At 32.9% G+C, this 1,099-nt stretch overlaps 1 protein-coding gene across 1 annotated transcript in view; it reads right to left on the bottom strand.

The window, feature by feature from the left end:
• gna12a (guanine nucleotide binding protein (G protein) alpha 12a) overlaps positions 1-221 on the bottom strand; it is a 25,702-nt gene extending 25,481 nt beyond the window's left edge. The window contains exon 1 of the mRNA XM_038982160.1: positions 9-221. Coding sequence (XP_038838088.1) covers positions 9-221 — 213 coding nt within the window. The remainder of the gene's footprint in view (positions 1-8) is intronic.
• Between the last annotated feature and the right edge of the window lie 878 nt (positions 222-1,099).

Raw genomic sequence — 1,099 nt, 5'->3', positions numbered from 1 at the left:
AGACTCACCAGTTGAAACTCACTGCGTCGTGCGTAGGCGTCCTGTATCCCAGAATCCCTCCACAGAGCATCCAGCGCCAGACCATAAAGCTGGAATTCTATTGGTTCTATGGCCACTCCACCACGCCCCTCAAATGACATCACAAACATGCCGTGCTTCTCGTTTTCAGAGTTCTGCCACGGAATCCCCAGCTTGTCCCGTGCATCCACCAAAACACGCATCCCCTGGAGAACAATATATACATTAATATATACATTAATACACACAATATATACATTAATATATACATCCCCTGGAGAACAATATATACATTAATATATACATCCCCTGGAGAACAATATATACATTAATATATACATCCCCTGGAGAACAATATATACATTAATATATACATCCCCTGGAGAACAATATATACATTAATATATACATCCCCTATAGAACAATATATACATTAATATATACATCCCCTGTAGAACAATATATACGTTAATACACACATTCACCAAAACACGCATCCCCTGGAGAACAATAAATACATTAATATATACATCCCCTGTAGAACAATATATACATTAATACATACACCCCCTGGAGAACAATATATACATTAATATATACATTAATACACACAATATATACATTAATATATACATCCCCTGTAGAACAATATATACATTAATACACGCATCCCCTGGAGAACAATATATACATTAATATATACAACCCCTGGAGAACAATATATACATTAATATATACATCCCCTGGAGAACAATATATACATTAATATATACATCCCCTGGAGAACAATATATACATTAATACACGCATCCCCTGGAGAACAATATATACATTAATATATACATCCCCTGGAGAACAATATATACATTAATATATACATTCCCTGGAGAACAATATATACATTAATATATACATTCCCTGGAGAACAATATATACATCCAACAATATATACATTAATATATACATCCCCTGTAGAACAATATATACATTAATATATACATCCCCTATAGAACAATATATACATTAATATATACATCCCCTGTAGAACAATATATACATTAATATATACATCCCTATAGAA

Source organism: Salvelinus namaycush, unplaced genomic scaffold, assembly GCF_016432855.1.
Source record: "Salvelinus namaycush isolate Seneca unplaced genomic scaffold, SaNama_1.0 Scaffold105, whole genome shotgun sequence".
Lineage (NCBI taxonomy): Eukaryota > Metazoa > Chordata > Actinopteri > Salmoniformes > Salmonidae > Salvelinus > Salvelinus namaycush.
Note: the sequence above shows the minus strand (reverse complement) of the source record. Positions and strands in the feature narration are given on the sequence as shown.